This window comes from Lucilia cuprina, chromosome 3 (genome assembly GCF_022045245.1).
Source record: "Lucilia cuprina isolate Lc7/37 chromosome 3, ASM2204524v1, whole genome shotgun sequence".
NCBI classification, from domain to species: Eukaryota; Metazoa; Arthropoda; class Insecta; order Diptera; family Calliphoridae; genus Lucilia; species Lucilia cuprina.
The window spans coordinates 35919871-35934416 of NC_060951.1; the positions used below are offsets into that span (position 1 = coordinate 35919871).

Genomic DNA, 14546 nt, shown 5'->3' on the forward strand with positions numbered 1-14546 from the left:
AATGGCTAATTAATATTAACTTTATTTTGAGTAAAACCTTGTATATTATAAGGTGTGGCAGTAAAATGTTGAATTTCTTTGAATATTGTTAGAATTTAAGTTCTTTGTTAACATATTTTTGGGGTTTATTGGATTAATTAACAGTTTTTTGTTTAAATGTTAAAGAAAAGAAGGTGACCATATGGATTCCTAAAAGTATTTAATTCACACTGTTAAGATGTTGACCATTGCTTTGTTACTAGGACACAAAACTAGTTCAATAGCTGATGTCCTTAAAGATCTATGATATTATTCTTATCACACCTTTAACTTCTCTATGATATTGATTTAAAAACAATTTTAATATAATTCTATAAAATATTTAATTTCATTAATATTTATTATAAAAATTACTTAAATTTGTATAAAAGTTTTATTATAATTTACACAGACTTGCATATAAATTGACTATATTAAGAGAGATTACGAAAATTAGAAAACAGAAGGGACACTCACAGTTTCAAAGAACTACAACAGTAAAATATAATATTAAACATCTTTTAAAATATTTTCAACATTGAACCAAGCCAATAGTTAAAGTAAAACTGTGAATAATCCCAATTTATATAAAAAAATATTTTACAAAAATATACATACATTTATGATTACTTAAACTAATGTTTGATTTAATGGAAAAAGACAAGTGTAATAAAATATACATAAAAATACGTTAACAAAAAGTAATAGAATAAATGAATCGGAAAAATAAGTAAAATAAAATATGTAATACAAAAAAATAGATAAATAATACAAAAAATTAGGAAAGTGAACAATGTTTAAACTAGATTTACTCTTTAGTTAACTTTTTTAAAGCTTTTCTAAAGTTCAATATATAAAACTAATGGGACGAAAAAGAAAACTTTCCTAAATTCACAACACTCAAAAAAATAAGTACATCACAGAGAACTATATTTTTTGCGCTATTAAAAACTAAACAAATGTTCAGCAACAATTTATATAACAGTTTTTTTTTTTTGGAAAACTTGCAAATGGTTACTTTTCATCCATATAAACGTAAGCCTCATTGGTAATGCCATTCTTAATGGCTTCCTTAGTAAGATTCGTTTTGGGCTCCTTAGTATTATTCTCATCCGATGATGATGAAGGTTCAGTGTTACCTTCATCGGTGGAAGTGGTTGCTGATGAGGTTGGTGGCGGTAGTGTTTTAGGATCTTCGGGATCGTCTTCATGCTGAACATATTTATAACGCATGGCCAGTAACATAAAGATAAACATGTCTATTATCATAAGTGCGGCAAAGAGGGCAAATTCAGCGGCCTAAAAAGAAGATAAGACAAAATAATTTTTAAAATTTAACAATTGATAAAACTATGAACTGGAATTTAAATTTGACTAATTACTTTAGTATAGACTAGACTGCATTATAGACCAGAATAAATGCTATAAAATATACTAGAATATCGACTAGACAATAGACTATAGATTATACTATATACTAGATTATAGATTAGACTACATTATAGCTAATAATGTAGAAAACTAGACTGGACACTAAACTATAGACTAGAGGGAGGCTATACTATATGCTATATATAGACTAGATTCTATTATATAGACTACACTATAGACTAGACAATAGACACTACTATTAACTAGACCACAGACTAGACTATAAACTAGGCTATAGACTACACTGTAGGCTAGACTCTGTACCAGACTATAGACTAGACTATAGACTAGACTATAGGCAAGACTATTGACTAGACCATAGACAAGACTATAGACTAGACTATAAACTAGGCAAAAGACTACGCTATAGACTTGACTAGACTATAGACTAAATAATAAATGCTAGACTATAGACTAAATAAGAAATGCTAGACTATAGACTAAATAATAAATGCTATAAAATATACAAGAATATCGACTAGACAATAGACTATAGATAATATAGTCTAGTCAGTAGTCTTGTCTATAGCCTAGTTTACTGTCTAGTCTATAGTCTAGTTTATAGACTAGACAATAGACTAGACTATAGACTATACTATAGTCTAGACTATAGACTCTACTTTAGACTGTACTATAGACTAGACTATAGACTATACTATAGACTATACTATAGACTATACTATAGACTATACTATAGACTAGACTATATACTAGACTATAGACTGGACTATAGTCTAGACTATAGACTAGACTATAGACTAGACTATAGACTAGACTATGGACTAGACTATAGACTTGACTATAGAATAGACTATAGACTTGACTATAGAATAGACTATAGACTAGACTATAGAATAGACTATAGACTAGACTATAGACTAGACTATAGACTAGACTATAGACTAGACTATAGACTAGACTATAGACTAGACTATAGACTAGACTATAGACTAGACTATAGACTAGACTATAGACTAGACTATAGACTAGACTATAGACTAGACTATAGACTAGACTATAGACTAGACTATAGACTAGACTATAGACTAGACTATAGACTAGACTATAGACTAGACTATAGACTAGACTATAGACTAGACTATAGACTAGACTATAGACTAGACTATAGACTAAACTAGACTATAGACTCTACCATAGACTAGACTATAGACAATACTATTGACTAGACCACAGACTAGACTATAAACTAGGCTATAGACTACACTGGCTAGACTCTGTACCAGACTACAGACTAGACTATAGACAAGACTATTGACTAGGCCATAGACAAGACTATAGACTAGATTATAAACTAGGCTATAGACTACACTATAGACTTGACTAGACTATAGACTAAACTATAGACTAGTCTAGCTTATAATCTATGCTATAGTCTAGTCAGTAGTCTTGTCTATAGTCTAGTTTACTGTCTAGTCTATAGTCTAGTTTATAGTCTGGTTTATAGTCTAGTTTATAGTCTAGTTTATAGTATAGTCTATAGTCTAGTCTTTTGTCTAGTCTTTTGTCTAGTCTATAGTCTAGTCAATAGTATTGCCTATAATGTAGTCTATAGTGTCGTCTGTCTTTTGCCTATTCTATAGTCTAGTTTATGGTCTAGTATATAGTCTAGTCTATAGTCTAGTCTAGGCTATAGTCTACTATTTAGTCTATAGTCTAGTTTATTGTCCTGGTTATAATCTATTATATATTATTATATAAATTTCACTACTAGATTAAAAATACAAGACTATATATGTATTCTAGTTTATATTCAAAATTAAAGGAAATTTTATGTTCCACTTGAATTTACCTGAGATTCAAAGAATTTTAATTCAGCTATAACCACAACCAACATGTTGCCTATCGCGACTGAAAGTAACCAGCAGGCTTGCAATACCGATTTCATTGACTGAGGTGCTTGTGTAAAGGAGAACTCCAGACCGGTGATTGAAAACATAATCTCAGCTGCTGTTATCACGATAATTTGTGGCAACTGCCACATCATATGTACGGAATTGGGTTCGGTTACCACATGAGTTTGATAGTTCTGAAAAAGAAATTATAACATTTTAAAATATTTTAGAAAACTAATCTATATTATTTCAATGTAAACGAATTTTTGCTCCACAGCAAATAACTTTAAATTAAATATAGATTGAAATGTATACTTACAAAGCCCTCCTTATTATTTCCATTCAGCATCAAGACATAAACACCTCCAGCTCTGGCCGTAACATTTGTCAATGGTACGCCATTCAAAGATAAAATTACATTGCCTCTAGCAACAGTAATGGCTTGAGAAGTATTATACGAAGTAAGGGAAGTCTTAAGGCTACTAGAGTCCTCTAAAGTAAAATTACCCTCACTAGCGGGTATATTAAGCAAAACTCTGACAATGGGATTTCCTAAATTAGGTTTTTCCGGTTTATCTTCAAATTCATGCATGCGATCGTTGGCTATGAAATAACTGACTGCCTTTCCAGGTACCACATTAATATTACCCGCAACACTTGGACAATTTGAGTCTACGGCTGTTGCTTCAAACTTATAGGCCATCATCATTGGAGTCATAACCTGTTGTTCCTGCCATAAACCCAATGAAGGCAAATGCATATCGGTTTTCATATCGCCAAGAGGTAGTTCGGTATTAAAACTATAATGACAAGGCATGCCATTATAAATTCTTAATTGTGAGCTCATGTCCGTGGGTAAAACTGGTTCCAAAGCTTCTAATTTAAGTTCGACAAAGGCGGAGAGTATAAAGGCGCCAGCTGCCAATAAACCACCCAAGGTTAATTTTTGTAATGGCCTTTTTATGCCAATCATGGCCAGTAGAGGATATATAACATAATCAAAGATGGGTATAAAGCCCAAAATCAATAAAGGATTAATGACCTGCATTTGATCGGGTTTAATGGTGAAACCCCACAATTCACCATCCATACGAGTTGCTTGGAAAGTCCAACGGGAACCTTGTTGATCGAAAAGAGCCCAGAATACGGGAAAAGGCAGGAATAGTACTAAAATCTTTAACAAAATCTTGGTATCGGATACCATTTTTTGTCCCACTTTGGGTTCAGCATAATCCAACCAATGTTTACGTGGACTTGTTTTACGTTCTCTTCTCCAACCTCCAATGGCATGCGAAATACACTGAGACACACCAAAAATCATATTACCAGCAGGAGGTTTCATTACATAAAGCTTTTTGCCGGCTATAAAGATAACAACTGACAGCAACATTAATATAGCGGGAACACCAAAGGCCAATGAAAAACAGTCTTTATCGCCAAAACAATGAACATCTTCACGTAGAATGGGTGTAACGGAAGTAGAAATCATGGAACCGGCATTTATGGCAAAATAAAAAAGCGAAAAGAATGTGGCCAGTTGTTTGGCTTGTTCGGGTAGTTTGAATTGATCACCACCAAAAGCCGAAACACACGGTTTGATGCCACCTGTTCCAATGGCTATAAGAACCAGACCCAGTATTGTTGCAGGCCTGAAAAGAAATAAAATGTTAAGTTTGGAAATTCAACACAAGCTGTTTTTCCATATAGTTAACTCTCGCTTAGGCTACCCTATATAGTGTCTTAACTTAACTATTTTATAGAGCCAACTTTCTCTTATGCTTAAGCTGCTCATTAAAGAGGAAATTCTCGCTTAAGCTGCAGCAAATAGAGAACTTCCGCTTAAATAAATGTATATAGAGTCATCTCTACATAAAGCAGCTAAAGCTGAAGCTGCTCATTATAGATCAGCTCATGCTCAAACAAGCTGTTCTATGTAGATACATCTACCGATTCAGCTCAAGCTGCGAGATATACATATATTTAACCATCGCTTAAGCGATCATCAATCCCATAAGCTCAATCTGCTCTATATAATCAACTCTTGCTATCTATCTATAGAGATCTCCAGCTTAAGTTGCTCTTAAGGTTCTCGCTTAAGCTACTCTATATAGAGTCTTATATAGGGTTGTCTTTCACTTAAGTTCAAGCTACTCTCTAAGATGTTCATTATAAATCAACTCAAGCTCAAGCAGCTCTATATATAGTCGACTCTTGTTTGAGCTCAAGCTTTTCTATATGGATACATCTACCGATTCAGCTCAAGCTGCGTGATATACATATATTTAACAATCGCTTAAGCTGCTCTATATAAATACAACTCTGCTCTATAAAATCAATTCTTGCTATCTATCTAGAGCCTACATCGGCAGAGAGTAAAAAATAAGTTCTCTTACTGGTTTTTAGCGTTTTTTTTATACGTGTAAGCATACATGCTTACAAAGCTCTTTGCCGATCTGGAATCTAGAGAGATTTCCAGCTTAAGTTGCTCTTAAGCTTCTCGCTTAAGTTACTCTATATAGAGTCTACAACTCAACTGTTGTATATAGAGTCACTTCTCTCCTGAAAACTTAAGCTACTTTTTAAAGAGAAAATGCCCGCTTAAGCAGCGGAAAATAGAGAACTTCTGCTTAAACAAACTTTCGCTTAAACAAATTGTTAAGCGAAAGTTTGTTTAAATGAAAATGCGCGATATACATATATTCAACTATCGCTTAAGCTGCTCTATATAATAACAACTCTCGCTATATAGACTCATCAATTGCTTAATCTGATCTAAACAATCAACTCTCGTTTTCTATCTAGAGATTTCTCTTGCTTAAGTTAATCTTTGTTATCTTCTCATAAGCTCTAGTTGTTCTAAGAGGTTTTTAAAATTGCATCACTCATTTTATTCAGAATACTTACTGCACCGGTAAATTAAGAGACGGCACTGCACCCAAGGCCACAATAATGCCACCAATCGCATAAACTATAGACAAATATAGGATTGTCTTAAATTTACCCAGCCAACTGTCAGCAACAATGGCACCCACCAGGGGGCACAAATACACCAACATGGTAAAGACATGAAACAAAACCGTTGAAGTGTCTTTATCATAATGCAATTTACTGGTGAGGTAGAGAACCAAAATGGCTGTAATAAAAAAATTATTTAATACAAAAAAGTGTTAAATGTTTATTGAGGCAAAATTTAATTTATTGAAAACCACTTACTTCTCATGCCATAATAATTGAAACGTTCACAAAACTCATTGCTGATGATAAAACCCACAGATTTTGGATATTTAACCGGCTGCGAATGGAAAGAGAAAGAAAGGTAAATAAAATTATAATTGATTGTTTTTAAACCATAATTTTTGTTTAAAAAAATATTTATATATTTCTGGTATATATTTTCTTAACATTCCAGCACATAGTTGTTGGAAAAAATATATATTTTGTCATTTTTTTTTTGAACAAAATTCTTGGGTAAAATTATCTTTTTATGAATTTGTAAAGAATTACAAAACTTGTAAGCTTAAATGGTATAATTATAGATACCCTACATTAGGTGTTATTTATACTGAACTCCGCTTACATTTTGTCAAATGTCAGCAGGACAAAATTAGGTACTAGGTTTTAGGTACTATTAAACATTTGAGAAACTAGCATAAGATTCTTGTAAATATCAGCCGACCTAACAAGCTTTCTTTCTAAAGTAGTGTTTCCTATTAGTCTTATTCGTTAGGATAATTCGAAATATTTATCATTATTTTCATTGAAGTTTGTTGATTTTAGTAGACGAATAGAAACAAGTTTTAATTGATTTGATTTTTTTTGAGTTTTACTTTTTTCAATTACAATTTAGCGGAATAATTATTTTGTTCATGTTTTTTTTACATCTGAAATTATTTGTAATTACCCACAAATTCAATAAAAAAAATGCTGGAAATACTATGTATGTACATTTGTATTAATATTCAGTAAATTTAAAAACTTTGAAAAAACAACATGTATTGATACATGTGGCAGATAGCGTTTATGAGTGGAAAATTTTGAATAACAAAATTACTATAATGATGGGTGATTGCTAAGAAATGAAACTAAATTGTCGAAAAATAGTGAATTTTAATTTAAGCCAATATATTTTACATCATGTTATCTAGTCTAGAGTCTAGTTTATAGTCTAGTCTGTAGTCTAGTATATAGTCTAGTCTATAGTGTAGTCTATAGTCTAGTCTATAGTCTAGTCTATAGTCTAGTCTATAGTCTAGTCTATAGTCTAGTATATAGTCTAGTCTATAGTGTAGTCTATAGTCTAGTCTATAGTCTAGTCTATAGTCTAGTCTATAGTCTAGTCTATAGTCTAGTCTATAGTCTAGTCTATAGTCTAGGTTATAGTCTAGTCTATAGTCTAGGCTATAGTCTAGTCTATAGTCTATTATATAATCTAACTAACAAACAAACTAACTAACTAACTGACTGACTAACTAAGTGACAAGCTCCTCCTTAGAGAGGCATCATTCGCTAAGTTCATCTTTCTGTTAAGAAACAAGTCTTGCTAGTACTACTCTTAGACATAACATCCGGTGCACTTAAAGAAGAGTAATTACTCGCTTTAGGTTTTCTAAAATATTACTTTTCTTACGCCTAATCCTCCAAAGTAGATTCTGTAAAGATTAAGTGAAGATTTTGTAACAAAAACAAAAGCTATTACCGGTACTCAATTAAAACATAATTTGCATATTATTAATTTTAATAAATCTCGGAAAATTAATGAATATTTCCCTTAAAACATGAGCATGTGTGACTTCATATTGTTATTAATAAATAACACTTCATAAATTCTACATTAAGATTTTTACAAACTTTTAATAAATAGTTTATTTAAAAACAAAAGGGGGAAAATACAACAAATTAAAGTCATAAATTATCTTTATATAAAATTGTTACACAGCTTATTAAGTGTAAAGTAATAAACTAACGTTATATACATATATATTACATTTTCCAAATAAAAATTTATATTATTTTTTTCCAAATAAATATAATAAAAATCTATTAACTCTAAGTCAAGGATGGTCAATGATATACTTTTTGTTAAATTTTTTTGTTAACATTAGCTGGCAGATAAAAATATAGCAGTTAGTTACGAGAAATGCTACTACAATCGTGTGCAAATTTTTGTATGAGGTATTGAAATAATGAATTTGTTTTTGTTACAAAAAAATCAAGACAAAAAATGCGAAATATTATTATTTAACAATATTAAAGTTAATAATAAAATAATGAAAACAATTTAAGCTATACGAAGAAAAAAAGTAAAAACAGATTACATAAGATGTTTTTTTTTTAAATTTTATGTTTTTTAAACATGCAAAAATGTTTTGTTATTTTCTGTATTTTGAGGAGTTTTAAACGTAATTTGTAAATAATTTATTATAAAAAACATTAAGAAGAAAAAAATATATGTTTATTATTATTATTTTAAACAGTTTTTGAAAGTCATTTTTTAACACTTAGTTATTGTTACAGGTTTTAAAACTAGAGCAACTATAATAAAAAAAATATAGTTCCACCAAAAGTAAGCCTACCTTTCTTTAAGAAACTGATCTATGCAGAGACTTTTATTTTCCGTTTGCGAGATAGAGATATATATTTCTCTATAGATAGAGATATGTTCGCTTAAAGCCATATATTGCTCAAGCTACTCTTAACAGTTACTTAACACGCTTAAGCTGCTTTTTGTTGAGATATTTCTCAATCTCTATATAGAAATACGTTAGTTTTTTCTAGGAACATGTTTCATTTAAGTTCAAACTGCTGTATATATAGATATCTCTGATTTAAGTTGAAGTTGTTCTTTATAGAGATATTACCCGCTTGAGATCAAACTACTCTTAAACTCAAGTAGAACTGTTTTATTAAAAGACATCTCCAGATTAGAAAGATATCTTTTGTTTAGACTTGATCTTCTTTATACAGAGGAATCTTTTGCTTAAGCTATACTATAGACATAGACATCTCTCACTTAAGTTCCAAGCTCCATTTCTAAAATCTCGAATTGTTTATGCATGCTTCACCTAAGCTTAAGTTGCTCTATATGGAGAAATCTTTCATCTAAGCTCAAGATACTCTACATAAAGCTATATTTCACTTAAGAGCCATATGGCGATCAAGGTCCTCGTTACAGAGATTTATCTCGTTTGTGCTTAAGCTGCTCTTTACAGAATTGTCTCGCTTGTGCTCAATTTGCTCTTTATAGATACATATATGAACTCAAACTTCTCTATAAAGAGACATTTTTTATTTAAACTCCAGAAGTTATTTATGGAAACATGTTTCACTTGAGTTCAAACTCGTATATGCTGATGCTGCTACATTTTAGCTAAAGTTTATTTAGCCCAAACTGCTCTATACAGAGACATCTCTCGCTTAAACTCAAGCATCTCTACACAGAAAACTTTTGCTTAAGTTTAAGTTATTTAAAGAGACACTTACGCTTAAGCTTTATGTATAGAGACTACTTTGAATTTCGAATTGCTTAAGCAAGTTTCACCTAAGCTCTAGATGCTCTTCATAGAGATTTCTCTCGTTTAGGTTCAAGCTGTTTTTTTAGAAATATCACTCGCTTAAGAGCTATATCTCGCTCAAGGTCGTCTTTACAAGGATTTATCTTGCTTATGTTCAAGCTGCTCTTTATAGAGATATCTTTTGATCTCAATCTTCTCTACAAAGAGACATACTATTTCAATTGAACTTAATATGTTTTTTATAAGAAGACTTTAAATTATTTTTGAAAACATGTTGCACTTGAGTTTATACACTTCTATATAGAATCATATCTTGTATATGCTGATGCAGCTACATTATAGCTCAAGTTGATTTAGCCTAAACTGCTCTATTCAGTACCATCTCTCGCTTAAACTTAAGCTGCTTTCTACAGAGAAATCTTTTGCTTAAGTTTATGTTGCTCTATAGAGACATCTCTTGCTTACGCTCAATTGCTTAAGAAATTTTCACCTAAGCTCTAGATGATCTTCATAGAGATATCTCTCGTTTAAGTTCAATCTGCTCTTTTTAGAAACATCACTCGCTTAAACGCTGAAATTTATCTCGCATATGCTCAAGCTGCTCTTTAAAGAGATATCTCGTTAATCTCAAGCTCAAGATGTTCTATATTGGAAGACTTTAAATAGTTTCAGAAAACAAACTATTCTATATAAAAGCATCTCCAGTATATACTGATGCAGCTCTTTATAGAGATTTCACTTGTTTAAGATTAAACTACTTTTAAGCTTAATTTATATAAAAAAACTGCTATTAACCGACAACTATATCGCATGATCATTTGTATACAGAGACATCTCGTACAAACTGTTCTATAAAAAGACATTTATTTCTCTCTAACTCTCTTAAACTGATCTATCACAGAGTTATCTTTTGCTAATTTAAAAATTTTTTTTAAGCTTCTGCTTTTCATGAAGGTCTCAACTTTCGAAAAATGAAAATGATCTCTCAATAAAACTGAATCAAAATTTAAGAAAAACTTTTCGCTTAAGCTCTGGTTATTCTAAAAATAATGCAAGTCACAACAACATAATACAATCTTTCTTAAATTAGCTAATTTATACTTTTTATTGTCAAATTAAAACAAAAATTTAAATTAAAATTTATGCCATAAGATTAATCTTAAACATACATTCAGAAACATATTTAACATAACGGGTTTATTGTTTTTATTTTAATAGATAATAAGATCAATTAATAGTTTTATAATCTAAATAAATTTTGGAAAAATTCCACTTGGCAATCAGAACTTCTTTGTACATAATTAACGGTATATAACCAGTTTAGAGAACTTAAAATTAAGTAATAGATCGTAGCTCGCCAAAATAACACTATAACTTGTTTTTGTTAATTATTAACATTAAAAGTGCAAGTGGGCCACTTTTTTTGTTAGTGTGGTAACAATTAACTAAAGGCTGAAAATTAAGTACTTAATGCTATTTTGTTAACAACTTTTTCTTATCATTAATGTTTTAATTCCACTTTAAACACTTAAAAAAGATTTTATGGTCATGAGATTTTTTTTAATGTTTATTTCAATAACAATAATAAACCGTAGATTACCGAAATAACTTTTACATAATTTTGAAATTTTTAAATATTTTCACCAAAAAAAGAGCAACATTTAAAATTTGCTCCGTTATAAATAAACCTCTTCATAACATCCGGCATTATTTAATAGAGTTCGTAGCAAATTTTAATGTTTATTAGTTAATTTGGGGGCAAATTGCTTCGATCTCTTCCAGCCTGTAATACTGGGTACCTAATAGTTTACAAACACAATTTCAGTCCTATTCACAACGGAGTTGGAATACATAATACATACATAAAGTTCCGACTCTTTAATATAAAGCTAAAACCAATATTTATACTTCAATTACATAATCCTTTGGCTGATATTTTGTTAAATTCGAGTTAAATTCAAATTTTGAATCAAAAGCAAAATTCTAAATCAATTTAAACAATAATTTGTAAAAAAATCAAAAAATTATTCCATCAGCTTTAAAATAACACAGTTACACGATCTGAATAAATAATTTCGGAATTTTTTTCGTTTAAATAAACCTTTTTAATGTGTATTCAGATATAATTTGTTTCAGAAATTCCTAACACGTGTTAATAACATTTGTTTATAAGTTGTACTTGTGATTTACTTCTAATGGGGATTTCAATATCACGGTTGATACGCCAAAACTTTAATTGTTTAGTTAAAAAAAGTCGAAGCAAATTGTTTCCTATTTGTGCCGTAAATTTAAATCAAATATTTATACACTACACCATGGCAGTGGGGAGGGTATTAAACGTTGGTGCTGATGATGGACTCGGCTTAAAATCACTTTCTAAGCCGAGTCCATCTACCCATCCGTTTGTCTGCGTGTTAATGTAAAGCTTGTGTACACGCTACAGATCGCAATTTTTTAACCTAAGGACGAATGAACAAAGAATTTGGGTCCATAATTATTTATGTAAAATGTTCTAGTATTCCAACAAAAATTAGAAAACTTAGTTTTATTAAAGTCTAAATGACACTGTCGATATTTGTAATGTTCGGGCCCCATTGGACGCTAGCATAAAATCATCCACGTCGATCTGTATCTTAAGTTGAAGAAGGGGAACCTTCTAACAATAAGTAAATCTTGAATTTTCGACGATTCTCCACCAGTTAACCCTTTCACATGCAAAACTAAACGGCTAGACTTTTTATGGATATGACTTCTCCACACACTTTATTTTGACGTATATTGATCATTTTTGATGAGAAATGGAAAAATTGTTTTCGAAGGATATCGCAGGATATTATCCATTTTAGCATATAGTGACATCAAATTCTAAAAACTAACTTAGTTTTAGCTGTGAACTTAAAATTGCGCTCTTTATCGGGAAAAATGTAAAAAAACAAATCTTGGGACACCGTTGTCCCGTATACGTGAAAGAGTTAAGTTGAAGAGTTTTAGTTGTCTCCACTGGGGTAAGAACGCCTTCAGTTTTAAATGGTCTCCACCAGGGTATAAAAGGTTTAAGTATTCTATGGTCTCCACTAGTCAAAACATAACCTCACTTGGAGGTAAAACGACAGGACAAGACGGTTGCAGACAATCTGTAACTGCACAGTTATTTTGAATCACACTAGTGCGAATGAAATGCAACTCCGTCGAAAGCCAGAATACAGACACAAGCCTTCACCGTCCTTAAAAATTTAATGGTGATAATGCGAGAGTTGGTCTTTAATTCAGACCCAAAATGCGAATGTGATCTAAAGCCAATAGATTAACAGGTGGTGTATAGACAGAAAAGCTGATTGAACAAATTAAATTCGGCCAACTTATATAAAATTGACCTTTGACACCAATTTATAATCACTTTGCTTTAAGTAACTCCAAGACAAAAGTCTGATATTTCGAATTGCTTAAAGTTTTGTTCAAGTTCTAGATTATACAGAGAGGTTTCACGACTTGACAAAATAACGTTGACAATAGGTGAAATCTCCGACTCTAACTTTCGTACAAACATATAACATCAAAGAAACACTTCTCACTACTGCTGAAACATATACTTCAAAATTCATCCTATTAGGTGCTTTGATTCCTCAGTTTATCGATTACAACTCTCTACGCTCTACGTTTATCGATTACAACTCTCTTCAAATGGACTGAATCGTTCATAGGTTTATCGAATATGAACACACAATACTCTTTTATTTATATAGACAGATATTGTTATGGGATTGTAATAGAACTTAATCGTTGTCGAAAATGATTTTGAAAACTATAAAAAATAAATCGAACATAACATCGATAACAAACTACTTTTAAATTCAATTCCTACAATTATTGGATTCTATGACCAATATATCTATAAATCGGTTAAAATTATAGTATAAACTTATAATTCCTTAAAACCGTTTCGATGTTTTCAATTTTCAGAAGTTATCACGTACGACATAGTGTTTCTACGTTATATTAATGATTTCGTTCATGAAATCAGTCCAATAACCGGTGTCATTATATAAGAAAATATGATTCATTAATCTCAAAAATTTCATATATATAATGAAATAATGTCATTTATATAGAATGTATAAATAACGTCACCATACGTTTTTACGATGTAAAATATAATTAAATCAATAATACAACTTGTTCAATATAACAAAAGGAATTCGTTAAAGTAAAGAATATATTTCAATAATATTTTCGTTATGATTTTCGTTATATATAAAGTTCAACCAACTGTTCTTATATGTTTCATCGGATTTATAAAAAAAAAGATTTAAATCTAAAATGCCAGGGAATTTGGAAATGACAAGTATGGCCTATAAAAAGTCGAATCTCACATATTTTGTTACAATTTATAACAATTCTGATTTTGAAAAGAATACCACAATCAACTTTACTATATCAACATAAACACCCGGTTAAGTCTCAAGCTTTAGTTTAAGATAGCTCGAGAAAGCCAACATATAACAGAGATTAAACCTCTGGTTAAAATTCGACAAATTGGGTTCTCAAATGACAGATTTTATAAAACGTCCTTAATAAGGATAAAAACTTTGAAAACCTGATATGATGGGAAAATTTCTGAAAATCCGATTCAGTGCAGCTCAATCATTTAGAGAAGTTTACTCTGGTTCTTTAAATTGATCTAAACAAACATACAGATGAACTGATAGACATAGTTTTATCCCGATTCTTTGAT

At 30.6% G+C, this 14546-nt stretch overlaps 1 protein-coding gene across 3 annotated transcripts in view; it reads right to left on the minus strand.

Moving 5' to 3' along the window:
• Positions 1-345: 345 nt before the first annotated feature.
• LOC111676672 (peptide transporter family 1) overlaps positions 346-14546 on the minus strand; it is a 31609-nt gene continuing 17408 nt past the window's right edge. For all 3 annotated transcript variants that reach the window (XM_046946424.1, XM_023437642.2, XM_023437643.2), the window contains 5 exons: positions 6516-6594; positions 6207-6435; positions 3622-4951; positions 3260-3496; positions 346-1317 (listed from right to left, as the gene is read on the minus strand). In XM_046946424.1, coding sequence (XP_046802380.1) covers positions 1033-1317; positions 3260-3496; positions 3622-4951; positions 6207-6435; positions 6516-6594 — 2160 coding nt within the window. In that variant the 3' untranslated portion in view covers positions 346-1032. The remainder of the gene's footprint in view (positions 1318-3259; positions 3497-3621; positions 4952-6206; positions 6436-6515; positions 6595-14546) is intronic.